The sequence below is a fragment of the Hippoglossus hippoglossus genome, chromosome 15 (assembly GCF_009819705.1).
Source record: "Hippoglossus hippoglossus isolate fHipHip1 chromosome 15, fHipHip1.pri, whole genome shotgun sequence".
Classification (NCBI taxonomy): domain Eukaryota; kingdom Metazoa; phylum Chordata; class Actinopteri; order Pleuronectiformes; family Pleuronectidae; genus Hippoglossus; species Hippoglossus hippoglossus.
The window spans coordinates 14,451,385-14,466,357 of NC_047165.1; the positions used below are offsets into that span (position 1 = coordinate 14,451,385).

Below are 14,973 nucleotides of genomic sequence, written 5' to 3' on the forward strand. Positions count from 1 at the left end.
GAGAACTATTCGTCCTACTGGCTTCACACTCTGTGTATGTACTGTTAAGGGCCCAGGGGCGTGTGTAATTCGGTGTGATTTGAACCTGCGATGAATTCAATATTGATTCAAATTGAACAGGTGACCAGAGTAGTTGCAGCAGCTGGGACACAGTATAGTCAGAAGTGATGAAAAACAGTGTGCTCACAATAACGTGTTAATTTACGACAAAGGCAACGACAACTGATTCCCCAGTTCGGGTTTCTGCGAAGTACGTCGACATTCAGTGAACTTTGAGTAAATGGGTGAGAAGCTCTTTTACAGTTTTAGGAAGAGAGCTGCATCAACAGGCATGTTTACAATGGCCACTACACTCGTCTTTCAAATAATGTTTATATTGTCGGTTGACAAGAAAAAAAAAAGTTGGTTTCATCTTGCTTTTAACGGATTTATTCGTATCGTCTCAGTATCACATCTGTGGACAATAGAGGCACACCAGAACTTTGTGGATTTTCATTGATTCCAATAGAAAAATGCAGACTTTTTGTCTACAATTGATTTATTACACTACACTATTCTGTAAAAGAGCAACAGCAAGGAAACGTCTATGAAACCAAATGTTTCAACAGCGTCCGCTTGCAGCCTGCAAGGCTAGAGGGGCACAAGTTACCATGGTGATTTACCCTTGTAAAAAGTAAACTAACCACACAACCCGCTTTGTTGCACCAGCCTCTGATGGTTTTGGTTTTGGTTTTGGCAGCAGCTTTTATGTTTTGCTCCTTGAAGAGGAACAGGAGCATTTCTGAATTTGCAGCATGTTTCTTCAGATGGAAATGTTTTTGGCCGTGGCAGAATGTTTGCCCTTGTCAACCACTGTGCAGAGCAGTGTCCATCTCATACAAATAATTCACCGTCTTCAACAAATTTGGCCGGTACAAAAGAAATAGTGAGACACTGGCCGTCACTCTGCTTTCTATTTATATAGTGAAATAATACAGATGCACTCAAAGACTGACAATTACAAAGACATAAGCTACATAAGCTCGAATGAGATTTGTCTTTATGGATCCCCAGAGGGAAAATTTAGACGTTAGAGTAATAAAAACATATTCATGTGAGATGGTGAAAAAACAGAGAAAAAATATGGAAGGAGAAATGATATGGAAAATACAATTGGACTCAGATTTTACACCCCTGTATATCCAATGTGTATCAAGGGCACCAAGAAATCCATGATAACAAAAGTCAATTCTGAAGAGTAGAGTTCATCCTGGGAAATAAGTAAAAAATATCACCAAGGATAAGCCACCGTATGTGTCGTTGGAGGGTATCGAATGGTTTGTGGTCGTAACGGCTTAAATCAATGGTGTGATGACAAACATCTGCATCACTTCCTGCACTGGAGCCGAAATAATATACAGACAGACTCAAAATGTGGGATTGATAAAACAAACCTGTTTGTTCAAGCAATTTTCTACTTTACAAACCTGGAGCTACGACAATTGGAAATCTACAATGAAGAAGTATTATGCAAATACTGTAGAAAAATGTTGGAAAGGAGGAAAAAAATCAATTGATTCAATAATCCCTGGATCTTATGTCAATAAGGACCGAAGCAATTTGTTCCAGGCTGTTTGGTCGGCCTTTGAAATCTAGGCTTTAATCAGATTTTTGGCATGTTAATGCTTTTCTCATGCATCTTCAGTAGGGTCATTATGTCAGAGTCAATACAATCAGTAAGCTCATTTGAGCCGGACATGTGACCAGCCCTGTGATCCACACTCCTACGTTTCATTAATTCCTCCAAAATTAAATTCAGAGTTGCGATGTCCTTTCCCTCCCTCGTAATCTAATAACTGTAATGATACAGATTTCTGAATTCAATCAGCTTTAATCTCGGGGATACAGATGCTCTCAATGGGGAGAGAAAAATGCTCTCAGCTGGTGAGTGGTGAAACACTTAAGAAACAAAAAATGGAGCTACTTTAGAGGGATGAGGACATACATTACTAAAAAGACAATTTGAGTATTTCCATTAAAATCCCTGCCCACTACGACCCCTCTGTTGTGGAAGGAGACTGTTCAGTGGCTGTAAATTTTAAGTTAGAGAAAAAAAAGATGTATATTATGGGTAGAAACTTGTTGCTTCCCTGTGAAAACGCTGATCAGTTCATAACAAATTGTAAGAGCGCCCTGAGAGCACATGTCTCCACCAAGGCTAATTCCCTATCTCGCCATATCAAAGCAGTGTTTACCATTAATTATCCAGAGTGTGGTGGGCTGTCATATTCTAATTTGTCCTGCTACAGTTTCGTAATAAACCCGGAAAAATGTTGACACTTCCCATAAGAGATCCCCGAATTTGTGTTTTGGTCGGTCGCTGCCTTGCATAGCTACTTGCCTTGTGCTTGTTGGCGCTATCGCTTTAAAGTTGTCGCTGTCCAACACGCAGGCTGTCGGCTACAGTTGTGCACGTACCAGCAAGTGGTATTCAATGCGATGCTCTCTCATGTGAGACCTTCTCCTTCCATCTTAATCCTGTGTACCTGTCACTCAATACCTGTTACTCACATGAGTGACCTTTGTGAGCATGTGTGTGCATGTGCACCCGGCTACTGCCCGAGACTGAGTGAATTCTGAGAAAGAAAAAACCCTGGATCCGCCCATTTATCAGAATCCCCCCCCAAAAATGTACTAGGTTCTTTTTTGGACCATATCCCCTCCAAAACATTTCATGGAAATTGGTTTAGTTTTTTGCGTAATCCTGCTAAATATCAAACAAACAAATACAGACATGCATAACCTCCTTGGTCGAGATAATTATGATTCATTTTTGCATGAATGATATAGTCAAAACAACTATTTCTAAACTGATTTTGTGAGTTCAGTAAATGTTTTTCTAAATGTTTGTGTTTTCTCTCACTGTTGAATCCATAACCATTCGGAACAATAACAGGTTGTGCTTCAGCGCATTTCATTTGAAATAACACAATGGACACTAGTGTAAACTGCAGCTCATGACCCCAAAGCGTGTTCCACCTCATTTGTCAAACAATGGCGGTGATTTGAGCCTGTATGGCTGCTAGTGGAACTGGCATTTATCGACAGTTGACTGAGCTGAAGTGCATAGTTTGCATTGAAGATTAGACCTTTTCTCAGACCTGTGTGGACAAACTGGACTTGATCAGCATCTCTGTCTCTGTCCTGGTAGTTTTGTTAAAACTATATATTAAATCATATAATTAAATTCAGTCTTCCCTCATTTTACTGCCCCTCCTCAAAGCTCCACCCGCTGTCCACCCACCACACTAAATGTCCATCAGCCAGCGTGATTGAAAACGCCTGTGTGGGCGTTTGGGGCCTTTAAGCCAATTTTCTGCATTTTATGATGTGATCAATGTCAAAGTGTAAAGTCATAGTTCTTAATCACTGGAGGAGGATTTGAAGTTAAAACAAAAACCACTGTGTCTTTGACAAAAGAAGCAGTGAAACCACAGTACCTCTCGTTTCTTATGAGGGTAAAGTCGCCTTTGGAGGAATTATTTACCTGCTTCAGTTCCTCAGAGACTTCTTTGTTTTACTCTGGGCAGGAGGTAATGACATAATCTGAACAAAAACTGAACAGCATCAGAAATACATTTACGGCACTGATGCTATTTTTGATTACTTCAGATTTTATGAGTGTGCCAAATAAGTGAATTCACGCTGTTCCTACGTACTGAGATGCAAATTAATTCAGATTGCAGGAAACGTAACCTTATTTTCACAGAACTGTACCATGAGTATGTTTACTGCACTTATTTGTCTGCCAGCTCTTCTTGTCTTTGACAGTTGGATGTGTTTCTTTATTCCCACTCTCTCTGAAAAACCAAGAAAGGAAGCAACGGCCTTCAAGGCTGTGCCCGGCATCGTGGCTGTCCATCCACGGCCTGTTGTGAAACCCCACCACTGGGCTACAAGTACAACCTACTGTAACTTCAAAGTGAGCAAAGCAGAATAACATAAATTGATATGTTATACTTATTCGACTGTTGTTTGAAGGGGAAAGAAAAAAGAAATAACAATAATGTTTTCTTACTTGTCAATTTATGTAATTATAAATAAATAAGAGTTGGATGTTTTATACTTTGTAATTGACTTCTTCAAACGCAATGTAAATATTAAAACAAAGTATAAAACATCCAACTCTTATTTATTTATAATTACATAAATTGACAAGTAAGAAAACATTATTGTTTATATGAAAGTGGTAATTGTATTCAATGCATTTGTCACAGTTTAATTTTGATTTTGCATTTAATATTGACATAGGATCGTAGAAATAAGACAGTAGGACATCTGTACATGTTTTTACAGTGGGTTATTCTGTCAATTGGCTCTACAAATGCACCATGAGTTAACACATTTTGCATCAGATTACTAATGTTTATTTATTTACAATTATTACTTATTTGTAATGGGTAACCACCTTTTGCATGGGTAAGATGTGAGATACATAGTTTTGATGCTTTTGGGTTACCGTGGTTACCAATCACAGGTTTTAGGAAAACAGACATGAGGTCGGATTCGGATCATGGATCAGATTTTATGATCGGCAGAAAATGTATATACATTCATACACATTTGCTGTGATTGGTGTGCAACAAAGTTAGAAGTCAAGCACACAGGGCGGTGAATAAGGTCTTAAATGCATCTCTCTAACATGAGCCTGCCCCTTTATACAGTCGGCTACTTGTGAAGAATTTCAATAACGCCCCTGTTACCTCTTTTGAGTGCTGAATAACATTTTGTTTGGTTTGTCACCTGGAGTCTGATGAGCAGATCAACACTCAGTCTAGACCAGGATGGGTTTAATTTAGCTGGAAAATTTGCTAAATGTTTGTCCATACACAAAAGTGCATGCAATTCATTGTTGATCGGGTAAAATAAACTATCTGTAGCATCCTAATATATTTGGAGCCTTTAGAATGAAATATATTTTCTTACTTTGAGGCATCCAGCAAAGACCAGAGGGGGAAAATGTTGAAAGTATCTTGTGACCCACCCTCCTTTTTTCCCCCATTGCTGTACAAATGTGCCATTTATCTAGAGTGTCTGGATGCAGTGGTTCATGGTTTCTGTGGTCACATCACATCAAGAGAAACACAATCTGCAGAAGAAAAGGTAGAGATACCGCTGAAGCTGTAACTAGAGTACAATCCATTTTTCCCCGATGAGTATTTTAAGTAAATTAGTTTGTTTACAGGATTATTTTTAAAGGATTATTTTGGAAAGAGAGAGATTACAAATGTATAAACAAAAACAAAAAAGCTGCCTTTATCCCGTATGAATCCAGAAAGATTAGACCTCTATTAATCTTAAATGCTCCATCTCTCTGTTCTCCCATGACACTGTTACCTCAAACGTTTAATATCATCTTTATTTGGTAAAGCTTGGTTTCTGCAGTATTTAGCCCCCTCTTGTAAAGTTAATGATGTGTTGGATTTTTACTACCGTGTATCATCCAGTTGCTATTGTACAGTATAACATACAATACACACAGATTCAAAGGTCTAGTAAGCATTCTCCATCAGTCAGTCGCTCCAGTCTTTGGAATCCTACAGGTTTTTAAATGTCTTCCTTTTTGAATTCTACTTCGAGCTACTTGTAGCAGTTGCAGTGTGTTTATTATGTAAACTTTGAGCTTGCAGAACTCCTGTGAACAAATCCCATATGTGGTTTCCATTGGACTTCCAAAAGTAGCATCAGCCAATTTTAGCCTATAAAACAACTCAAAGGGTAATAACATTTAAAGTTGTTAACATTTATTAGAGCAATAATGTCAGCAATCAAAAAACCACTGAGCTGTAAGATAGCAGCTAATATCAACAAGCTACTATTATTACCAATTAAAGGTTTAATGATTATTAAAAGCAATAATATTTAGTTGTCAGACAAACACTAACAATTCTCAGCAGTTTCTTTTTCCCCAACACTTTTTTTGGTACAAAAAACTCAATTCAACACATCAGGGTGCGAACCCATCAGTCTAGAGATACCACTCAAATGGTCGAGGCTACTAAAATTAATATATATATATATCTTCATTCAAATACCTGTTCCCCATCTCCACTAGCAGAGCCACATTACTATTCATAGTCTGTCCACATTCTAGACTAAAGATTTTGTCTGCGCGTTGACATCCAGGAAAACGGTGGCGAAAAGGGAAAAGAAAAATATTCTTAAAGGGGAGAAAAAAAGAAATGACAGCAATACAGTCTTCTCTCCGTGTGATCTTTTTTAGAAATGTGGGAGGTTACAGGTCACATGAAACACACATGGAAGCTTTCCACCACTGAATAGAAAGACAGATTGCATCACAATTGCCCCAGACACAAGTCTGCAAATTCAATACAGGGCGTGACTCGTGTGGATGAAGCATGTGTCGGGCATGCTTAGCTGTGAGGGGAGGGAACTTTGATACATATAAAATGTTCACAGAAATAAGCATCACGTGTCGTTTTATAGCAAAACGTCCATTGACGATAGCAAAATGATCAATATTATCTTACTAAAGCTGTACAGGTGATGATGCCCTATAGTTTATTTTAAACGTGCAAAATTAGGTTCAATGTTGACATTTCCTTTGCTAGATGGACAGAGAAGCCACTGGGTTGAGCCTCTGAAATGAGTCAGTTACCAAATACAAATTACGGGGCTACAATTGTAATCAGCAGCATAATTAATTGAATTTTAAAAAGTAATATAATCTAAACCATGGACGCTGCCACTTTTTAATTGTTTTGCTCTTGAAACATCTGAAAAGCAAATGAGGTGATGAACACTGGAGGAATTATTAAAACAACATTCAAGGTGAAGCAAAAATATTCAAAAGTCTAACAATCTGGGCTGATTAGAGCCTAGTTTGTAATCTGATGATGTAATCCCACAATGTCAAGGCTCTGTACTGTTCCGGGACATGAGGTGAGGACACACAGAACATGCAGTAAAATCAAATGAGAACATACACTATTGTTTATTATTCCATTTAATGAACAAACGGTTCTACACACTTCAAAACTTTCTGAAAGTTAGAATTAGTGACTTTTAAGATACTAAGCATCAACATGAAATATTCAACATGTATCATGTTAGTTCTTCACATTTGCTGCTCATAATTTAACAATAAGTCCCTAATTACTCAGCAAGTGACATTTCAAATACAAACAGAGATAAAGACAGGGCTGTATTCTGACCTTTTCTTTTATTCTGTATGTACGAAACTAGCAGTCCAGTGCTTTAATTATTTACAATCTTAGTATGCATTAGATATGAATGCATTGGAATATATTAAAACAAATGGGCATTCACAGTAATAATTATTTCAGGCAAACTCGTAAGGGGGAAAACAAATATTGCTCCAGTGATACACAAATATTTAGAAAAAAAATACTTATTTGAAAAAAGAAAAATACTGTACACTGTGTGTTATGGGATTCTTTATTATATTATTCACGCAGTATGAAAACCTGTAAGACCTTGGGGAATGTAATGAATATACAATGTACTACTGCAAATGTCATAAAGAAATTTCTAAGAAGCATTTAACTCTCCTTGAGGAATTATCCATTGAGCTGGATCTCATTATATATCCACTAAACTGAGAACTTGGTTTGCTGTTTAGACGTAACGGAGAAGTGATGCTCAATCCATCGTAGTTTTTTAAAACCAGGTTGAAAACTTTTATATTCACAAGTGCCTTTAACAAGGTCATACTGTATTTTACTCTATATTTCTCACCATTTTAATTTGTATTTTTTATCTCTCTCTCTCTAAATGTCCCTATGATCATTTTTATGTCTTTAACTTATTTCTTTTAATCATTGTACCTCTTTTTTCAACTCTTTACAACCTTTAATTTTACTTGACGATTGTTTTAAACTGTTAAATTGCTGTCTTCTAATTTTGTCTCTGTGTTGTTTTTAATGTCCCAGTGCAGCACCTGGAATCTCTGTATGAAACGTGCTTTACAAATATAAAATTGCCTTGCCTGGTGTAGTTCTCTGTGTAGCAGACACTGACCCTACACACGCTGAGCAGACCTAAAACCCTCCCTGTCTGCTCGCTGTGTTTAGTGCCATCAATTAATCAATCAGGGCAGTTTCACAAGCCTCCTCTCCAAACCTCGCCTGCGTCTGCCCTGAGTGTCCGGGGATGGATGCAGGCGGAGGCAGAGGCGCTGTCCAAGGTGCTGCATTCAGCCCCTCCCCGGCAGACATCACGGCGAGAGAGAGAGAGAGAGAGAGGGAGGGGGAGAGAGAGAGAGAGAGAGAGAGAGAGAGACACGTGATCCTCGGTGTCTGTGGCTCCTGACAGTCGCTGGAGAAGCTCAACAGGGAAACCAGATTGCAGCGTTTCCCTCCACACAACCTAACTGGAATTTTCTCCTCCTCATTCTCCATCCAGCGGTTTGATCCTCTCGCTCTCTCTTTCCAGTTGCGTTTTTTCTTCCCCTGGAATCGGGGAAACAAACTTGGGAGGACGAAATATGTGAGGTAATTGTTCTTTTTGTTTCTTCTCTCTTACCACTCACCCTGTAAGGTTTTTTTATTTTATAGTAGTTAGAGAGTAGAAAGTGGACGCGTCTTTGCCTGTTTCTCTCTCTCTCTCTCTCTCTCTCCTCTGGCGGATGCTGTGATTCACATGAAATCAGATCCTGATGAGGGAGGATTTGAAATAGATGCTCCGGAAAACACCGCGTTGTTTGTTTCTCCCCTCTCTCTCTCTCTCCCGTGCCAACTATTCAGGGTCCCGTAGAAGTAAAGGTGCGCACGCAAAGGTAACAATAACGCCTCGTCCAGATTCTATAGTTGTGCTGGAAACGCCGCATAAAATAGCACCATAATCGTGCGCCTTTTCCAGCTGTCATCCCGGCTAAGATGTTGAGGCATGTTATTGATGAGGTGATGGCGGAAACAGGAATCCTGTCTCGTCTCTGCAGATCATGGGAAACGATCGATTTCCCAGGAGATGATCGCACATATATCTTGTTTAAATCCCGACGAGGATTTAAATGTTTGACTGACATTAATCACATTGAAACGATCATTTCGGTCTGTTTTAAAGTGCGCTGCCTTTAATAAGTGAAGCGGATCCACAGTCCGGGCAGCGGTGGCATATTTTCCCTCTTTGAGATGGAGAGTAATTGCGGAGATTTGGAATTATTAGTCTCTTTTTTTTTTTCTTCGTTTCACATGCAGAATTCGCCTGATAGTGCAAATGAAAAATATAGTGATAAGAAAAAGAAACCCTATGTGTGAGGAGCACATTTTGGGGTCTGACTGAGACCCTGTATCATCAGCTCCACTGGTTCGTCTTACACAAACCAACCACTGTGAATCAAATGACGCACTTCTTCCTCATGTTGGGACTTCAGCAGAGGGCAGGCCACTATTGCAATGATGCTGATTATGACCGTGCACGGCTGCAGAAGTTGTGACTCGTTTTTTAAGCAAAAGTTATGTTGCAAATGAGTTTTCTAAACCACCTTGTTTTAATGTGTTGTAACTGACATGTCTGCAGGGATTTTAGATCAAACATGACCATTTACAAATCTGCAGGAATATGTGCATGTTTAGTTTTTTTTTTTGGAGGGACTGCAAAACAGAATGATGCCCACACAGTGCTCGGTACTGAAATGAAGTAACGTGTCTCTGGTCCGTGAGCTTACTGCTGCTCGGTGCTTCCTGGAAAGCCCCGGTGATATTAATCGAATGAAACTGCTTGTGTTTGCTGTAACAATGGCCTCTCTGGATATAAGTGCCTCATTGGTGCCTCTGCCTTAATCATAGCATTAAGTTTGGCTTTTGACCAAAGTGGATTAGGAGACGGATATGGCGAAAATGCTGATACTGTACTGAATTTGCTTTTCTTTTGCAGGGAGCTTTGCGAGTGAGGACTGCCTCTTGCACACAGACTGCTTCCCTTGCTGAGCTTATCGCCAGCGCGGCTCCATAGGACATTTTCCCTCCTTGCTACAGAGGATGCCGGGTGAAAAGCCCAGAGCGAGGCTCCCAGTTACCCGCCAAAGAATGTTGGCATGAACATGAAGATTATAGCTGCCATTTCAACTTGAGTGAATCCGTGTACATTGTAGCCGGCAGCAGAAGGGACTGTTTAATAATTACATAAATTGTGCCCGATGGATATTTGAATCTTCGTCACTTTGCTGTAAATAGCCATGGCAGAGGGGACCTTTGAACAGTTCAAAGTATTTTGGCGCAAACAGTGAGAGGTTTGGCCGGTGGCCTGGACAGTTTGAGGTAATGGTATTTGCTCCAGGAAATAAGTGCTGGCCAAGCCCATTGATATGCAAATATATGACAGCGATTACTATTTTGTGTTAAAATGCATCAGTTCACTCTTATATATTCATGTAGACAGTCAGTTATATGCCAGTCTACTCTTTCGCAATCAACCCAGCACATATCCTGCCTAAGCACCAAGTAAATTCAGCCCGATAAGTCCCTATCCACTTGCACAGAATCTGTGATCACACGATGGTTTTACAAAAGCCACATGGTGCCCATATCCTATGGGCCGGGCTGCTCATCTGCTGCTTTGTAGAAATAGGCACTTGTCTAGAATTCACAGGTGCTGAGGGACAGTGGGCAAGATTTCCCGTGTGGAATGCGTGTTGCGAAAGTGAAATGAGCTTCAACATGAAAACGAAGAGTTCCCACGGGCTGCTGGTTTACTTCGACGACGAGGGATTTTGTGACTTTTTAGAACTCCTCATCCTGAACGGCAAACTCAGCCTGCGATTCTCGATCTTCTGTGCCGAGCCCGCGACCGTCGTATCCGACACAGCGGTCAACGACAGCCAGTGGCACGCGGTCACGATAAGGAGAAACTTTAAGAACACAACCCTGATGGTGGACAACGAGATAAAGTGGGTCGAGGTGAAGTCCAAAAGACGGGATATGACTGTTTTCAGCCATTTGTTTGTTGGCGGAATACCACCGGAATTACGTTCTGTGGCGTTGACACTGACGTCGGCTGCGGTCAAGGATCAGCCGCCTTTCACTGGATGGTTAACGGACATAAAGGTCAACAACACGGAGTCTGTAATGGTCAACAGTGAGGGGGTCTTACGCGACCTCTGCGGTACGGCCAACATGTGCTTAAATGGAGGAGTCTGCAGTTTAATTAACAATGAACCAGCTTGTGACTGCTCTCAGACTGGCTTCCGGGGAAAGGACTGCAGTGAAGGTAAGACATCTGGGTTCCGTGAAGACAACACAGTCGCTCCAACATGTCGTCTGTGGCACAAAGTCAAGTGCCTTATCATAATTACCATCCGTCCTAACGTAATGCATTCCCTTCCTCTACGTGGCTCAAAGCCGTGTGTTTGCATCAGTCTTAGGATGTGTGCCATTGATCTGCGATACACTTTTAATGAGTGAAGCTCCTGCAAGGCCTCATTAGCCAAACATGCAGGTGTTCTCCGTCCCCTAAGGGGTCTTCCATTCTCATCAAACAGGTCAGTGGGGATTGGTTGACCTATGAAACATCATCTCCAATGGTTTACCTCAAATGCTAGGGAGGCAGTAATCGTTCAAAAGTCAGTTGGAGTAAACATGAAGGATATAATTGACTGGAAAACAGATTCATGCAGTTGGCAGCACAGGAAACCACAAGTAGTAACCAGGTGAGGTTTATGTATCAGTTGCCAGTGGATAAAAGCATCGTCATTAATACATTGATACTTAAGCGCAGAATTCTGATCAATCATTATATAATTTTCGAAATACAAGCAAAAAATAAAACCTCCCTCAAAGCTGTGGCCCTAAATGTTTGAATAACCCCAACAGATAAAAAACCGTCATCATTCAGGAGGGTAAGAGATCCTGGATGTCTTCGAGGCAGGGAGGAAAGTACGACTCTGATGTGGTCCAAAGTTGGGATGATGATATCAGGATCCGTGTTGCCCCTCATCCTCAGTATTGCTCGTACAGGAACTGTATCAGTATTCAGGGTATTCAGTGCAGAGCTTCCCACAGGTTGGCAGCTCACTGCTGTGGTGGGGAGGAGCAGGTTTGTTGGTCTGGCCGAGTGCTGATGGGGGGAAGGGTGTGAATGTTTATGTGATTCTTAAATGTACAAACGCACAGAGGGACTTTAACATGTCCTTATATGGCCATATACCATTTACATTTCGTATAATGAGCTCATGTGTCTTTATTCGAGCTCATATATCTTTTCTTTAACAATAAGCTCATTAGGACCGAGTTGGATAACCTACTACTGCAGCATAAGATATTCTCTTCTGATTGCCATTCGTTATTGAGGCAGACACGAAACACCATAATTAAAACTGTCCTCTACGTACAGTGTTTTATTTTCTGCCCTGTTCATGTTTTGTTTTTCGGCGAGGACGCGTAGGCTCTTTTTACAAACCTCGTGCACTGACACACTGAGTGATTGTTGCTGTAGTTCACTAACAGGATTTCAGTGTTGAGCAGCATTAAAGTCTTTGTTTATTTAGACGTCGCCACATCAGTGAGAGATTGTGTGCTGTATCGCCACGCTGCTTCAAAGCGCCCTGAATAAATCTAGATCAAAAATGAACTGTGGCAGTAAATATACTTGGACATGACACCCGGATGGGGTTACTGTTCTCTCTCCTGCTCTTTTTTTTTTTTAAGTGCAGACTTTCTGCATGTTCAATCACAAGTCTTTCACTGTAATGTTTTTTTACTCGGCTTGCTGCTCTGATTTTAGATTTGATTAATGTTAAAAGTAAAAAACTGTCCATCAAATCCTTGTCCTCACTTGGACAGTGATTTTAAAAGGCCAACAAGTCGATGCAGCTCACTGTGAAGCATCAGTCTGCATTTGGCATCGATGTTTCATAAAGACATTACAATCGTTGATTATGTTTTGGCAACAGGAGTCACACTTGTCATTTTTTTTGTAGCAGGACAGAGGAGTGGAAATGTAAACAGGCCTCTTTCGAAGGTTATTCATATTTTCAGACATTTCAAATCACAATGAACGCTAAGTAATGTAATGGTAGGCAAACGGTCCTTCAGGGAAGCAGTGACACATTAGGAAACTAATGCAATAAATTGCTGATGAATCATAATGCAAAATACACCAGCAATTTTTTTTATACTTCAATAAGTATTTTCATTTTCACATCAATGGGTTCAGTCATGAAGTATGACTCAGTGCCCTGCCTTCTTAACTCAATATCATTTGCCTCAAATACAACTGACAGATTCAAAATATTATGTAAATGAAAATCTTGAACAAAGGCACTGGTTTCAATAAATACAAAAGAAACTCACAAATAATAAACCCCCTCCTCCATACTATAATGGCCTATCCACTTAATTTAAATATTCCAGTAGTCAGAGATGTGTGTGTGTGTGTGTGTGTGTGTGTGTGTGTGTGTGTGTGTGTGTGTGTGTGTGTGTGTGTGTGTGTGTGTGTGTGTGTGTGTGTGTGTGTGTGTGTGTGTGTGTGTGTGTGCTTTATTAGTCAATAAATAGTAGGAAAAGAGGAACAAAGATATGCTTTTGATGTTAATAGTTCTACACCAATGAAATATCTAATTGATTATTATGAGGATGAGCAGTTTGAGCTCTGTGTTGTGAATAGAGAATGGCAATAGGGAAGAGAAGTGTGATGGTCATGACAGTGAAGGCCCCATGTATTGATCTACGTATATGCACACTTAGGGGAGTTGAATCTCTCGTGCACTTTCGTGAATTTGACTTCGATGGACTGGGCTCACTGTGATACACACTTGTTCTCATGAATAAATCTCGACACACTCACAAATTCACAAATAGACTAATACTGTACAATAAGCCCAACTGTACAGACGAGACAAGGTTTTAGGTTTGAAACACAGAATATTATTATGATAACACACCTCAACACTGGCAGCCATGAAGCTGATGACAGCCCTGGTGAATGTAGCTCTAAACCTCAGCATCAACATGGACAACTTCAACTGATGACTGGCTTGAGATCCTCAGAGAATACCAGACAGGGGGGGGTTGCATGTGACAAAAAGTCTTGTTTTATTTATTTAGTAGTTGTCCTGAATACAGAACTCGTCTTGTAAGTATAGGATGGTGGGAGGGAAAACCACTCAACTTGAGGAAAGATTCACTGTCGCACGTCTGCTCACTAATTCCATATATCTTGCCTGGATTATCACATCAAAACACGCAAGAGAAACTGCAGGTTACTAAACGCGAGTCATTAGATCCACTAGATTACACAACAGACGCCTCAAAGACAAACAAGCTATCTGTCAGTGGGGTTGTCTGCTGCTGTCACAGCAGATACAGCCACATAGCACAGTGTGGGACTGAAACCCCTCTCCCAGACATGCTCCTCCTCTGTTTGACGGAATTACACCAACCATACAGGCAGGCGCTCGGTTAGAGTTACACAGATGAGCAATCGCCCCCCCATTCACGAGTGTATAACAGAGTTTAAAAGGTTTGGGAGTTTAGAGAGGCAGTGGGTTACGTCATCATCTGTATCTGGTGTCCATGGTTAGCTCATCAGTCTGGATATGGATGTTTTATAGACTAAAAGTGTTTTTATTGGCCACTCGGGGGCACTGCACCAGTCCTGCACATGATTGTCTAGTTCTTATAGTAGAGATATATACGATAAAAAAGGAAGTGGTCTGATAATATAAATGTAAAGAAAGAAACGTCAAAGAAAGTGGAAAAAAAGTCTCCTTAATCTGCATCTGCACCAGAACTAAACGGATTTTTCTTAAGCCCAGGCACCATCCCTCCAATGAGTTTAGTGGAAATCGGTTAAGTATTTTTTGCATAATCCTGCTAACTAACAAACAAACATGATAAATACATGATCTTGTTGCTCTGGTTTGGTTTTCACCACCTCCTTAGGAGACAACTGGCTCATCAGCCACTAAACAATTCTCTCTCTTCACCAATCAGTCACTTTCTCTGCAGTGTGCGG

General features: G+C 40.4%; 1 protein-coding gene across 32 annotated transcripts in view; it reads left to right on the forward strand.

The window, feature by feature from the left end:
* The first annotated feature begins 8,285 nt into the window (after positions 1-8,285).
* LOC117775055 (neurexin-1a-like) overlaps positions 8,286-14,973 on the forward strand; it is a 256,387-nt gene continuing 249,699 nt past the window's right edge. For 28 of the 32 annotated variants that reach the window (XM_034607828.1, XM_034607830.1, XM_034607853.1 and 25 more), the window contains exons 1-2: positions 8,287-8,513; positions 9,898-11,229. In XM_034607828.1, the coding sequence (XP_034463719.1) occupies positions 10,518-11,229 (712 nt within the window). In that variant the 5' untranslated portion in view covers positions 8,287-8,513; positions 9,898-10,517. Of the gene's footprint in view, positions 8,514-9,897; positions 11,230-14,973 lie in introns of all 32 variants that reach the window. The other 4 variants (XM_034607836.1, XM_034607843.1, XM_034607857.1 and 1 more) reach the window with 2 other exon arrangements.